At 39.4% G+C, this 2,851-nt stretch overlaps 1 protein-coding gene across 1 annotated transcript; it reads right to left on the reverse strand.

Annotated features, from left to right (window-relative positions):
- Nucleotides 1–404: 404 nt before the first annotated feature.
- On the reverse strand, nucleotides 405–2,748 carry SARC_13968 (hypothetical protein; the record flags this gene model as incomplete). The annotated part of the gene is made up of 4 exons (XM_014291901.1): nucleotides 405–639; nucleotides 1,179–1,296; nucleotides 1,980–2,210; nucleotides 2,567–2,748. Coding segments are annotated over 4 exons (766 nt in total), but the record flags the coding sequence as incomplete, so codon positions are not given.
- Between the last annotated feature and the right edge of the window lie 103 nt (nucleotides 2,749–2,851).

The raw sequence follows: 2,851 nt of genomic DNA on the forward strand, positions 1-2,851 counted from the left end.
TATGTACTATATATATGCATGTATATATATACATTCATATACATATTGAATGCATTGTACCAGACATATACATTCATATACACATACGTACATACACTTTATTGCATCTTGTACGCATCTCACACACTTGTTGACCCGTGCCACCAAAGGTCCGAAATTGGACGTGTACGTATTGCTTTAGAAACGTTCTATCGCACAGCTAGAACATAGTCACACTCGCTCCTCAATAAAATGGAGAGTGCAATACATTTATATATATATATACACAAGCCTACATACAGAAAGTATATACATGTACATATGTATATAGGTTTGTAAAAGTACACAAACCCAAATAAAAGTAAGAATACAGCCTCAAAGCACATACATGTATGCAAACGTACATACATACACATATACAACACCAGCACCCACCTCAAGTGACTTGTTGACCTGTGTCACCAGCCAGTCGAACACAGACGCGTAGATCCACTTCGCAAAAGCGTCTCGTGCCGCCAATGCTTGCCCACTACTCATGTTCTTCTGCAGCGTGTCCTTTCCGGCGACAATCAGAGCCTTGGTCAGCCACTTGGTCAGGTCTTTGGCTTCGATGCCCATGAGCTCGGAGGCCTGAACAAGAGCTGGGTCGTCATCCTTTAGCTGTAGGAACGGGTTCCAAATGGGAAATGAAATGTATGGAGAAGATATTAGACGGCAGTGTCAATTGAAAGGTATATTGCAAATAGGAGAATAGGTAGAAGGCATAACAAAAAAGTATCGTCTGTACTAAATCATCTTTAGTTACTCTATAGCCATTTTTATTGATTGGAAATGGCTAAAGATACATCGTGATCTGCAATGGGGCGAAGCGGCTAAGAATAAACACAGTTGCATATGAGAGCTAGGCCATGGACCCATCAATGGTACCTTTGTTCGATATTTGGGTTTGGTGTGTAACATATATATGTCACATTCTAAAATTCGGGGCGATTTCTTCGTCCCAAGGACATGAAGTGTGAATATAAAACTAAGATGCGAGTCTACAAATCAAATACATTGTACATCAATCGGGAGTGCTGCATAAACAATTGTGCATCCAAATATTAGAATCCGGTTGATAGACACTAACTTTGGGAAGTGCTCCATAAACGAAACAGTGTATCAAATTATTGAAATCGGGTCGATAGGTGTTTAATTACCTGAGCTTCGTCGCCTTTGGATTTGCCGATCGTGATATTTCCAATGTGCAGGATCGCGGCAACCAATTTCCACAGAGAAATACGTTTTTCATCGTCTACCCCACAGATAGTCAGCGACCTATATTGAAAACGTACAACATCAGGAAAACGTGTATGTCGATATCCCTGATTTAGAAAAAACGTACGTAGAAATAACTACTGAAATGTTTTACACAAGCAATGAGTAAATTTAATACATGATTTCTAATGCGCACTCTGGCGGCGACCAATTTCAGATAAACGTTTTTCGTCGTCCAATCCACAAATGATCAACGACCCACACCGATATGTACAACATTGCAAATAAGTGTACGGGAATGGATCCTGATGATATGTACATGATTAAAAGCAAACATACGCAGATTTAACTACGGTTATGTACAACATAGGAACATGTGTACGGAAATATAACTACGGTTATGTACAACATAGGAACATGTGTACGGAAATATAACTACGAGATACGTACATTAATAAAATGAGTATGTAAACAGATGATGATGAGTATTGAATCTGAGCACTATAAACATATCTCAGTTGGTGATCACTATCAACTCCTCTATACCCTCCATATGGTCTACTCGAGATAATGTTCCCCCAAGTACTTGAGGTCCATGCAGTGTTTCAGAATACATCCAATTCAGAGGCGATCGACTCATATCATACAAGAATAATACATAGATCTATACCCACACGGACACAATATATACTTATATATATAATACATGCATATAGAAGACACAGAAAACAGGCCTCACTTACTTATTGGTTTCTCGGAACTCCTCTGCATCGTCCATACGGTCTACTAGAGGGGCGTCTCCCTGGTTGATGTAGTTGAACTCCATGCAGTGTTTTAATCCCATTCCTTCCAATTCAGGGTCATTTGTTTCATAGAAGGCTGCGCACAGCTGGTAGAAGATATGATACGAACGCTCTTCCTCGGCCTGGAAAACCACTCGCGATTTCTCCAGTAAATAGGTGTATACCAGGGCACTTTATATTAGAATAGAGGTTAAAGAAAAATGATCAATTAGGATATATATCTATTTGTATATATATTAATATAAATGTTACAACCAGTAAGAACCTGCGATCAGATTGGATATACTTTAAATTTTGGCGGTCACAAAGTCAACGTGTATAAGAAAAAATATTCGTATATCCTGTGCAGTTTAAGCCAGACATACAACTAAGCAAAGCATTTATATTTGCATCGGAAATAAAATAACCAGACACACAAACAATATATAACCAGAAATACACATATAAGAACCACACACGCACATAGAATAACCATACACACACATGACAGTCAGGCACGCACCTACACTAACCAGACATACACATACCCGGTGATGGAGTGATGTTTCTTCTCGAACTGGATGGCTATGTACTTTCCGAAGCGGGAACTGTTATTATTTCTCGTGGTCTTTGCGTTACCAAAGGCTTCCATGATAGGATTCGAGGCCAATACACGAGACTCCATAGTGTTCTCACCACCACTCCCACCCACTACGGCAAAGTACCGCATACAGTACTTGGCACTGACCGTCTTGCCTGCCCCTGATTCTCCACTGTAAGCGCAAGATGATAATGAAATGAAATCAATAGTAGAATATATATATATATATATA

Source organism: Sphaeroforma arctica, assembly GCF_001186125.1.
Source record: "Sphaeroforma arctica JP610 unplaced genomic scaffold supercont1.3975, whole genome shotgun sequence".
NCBI classification, from domain to species: domain Eukaryota; class Ichthyosporea; order Ichthyophonida; genus Sphaeroforma; species Sphaeroforma arctica.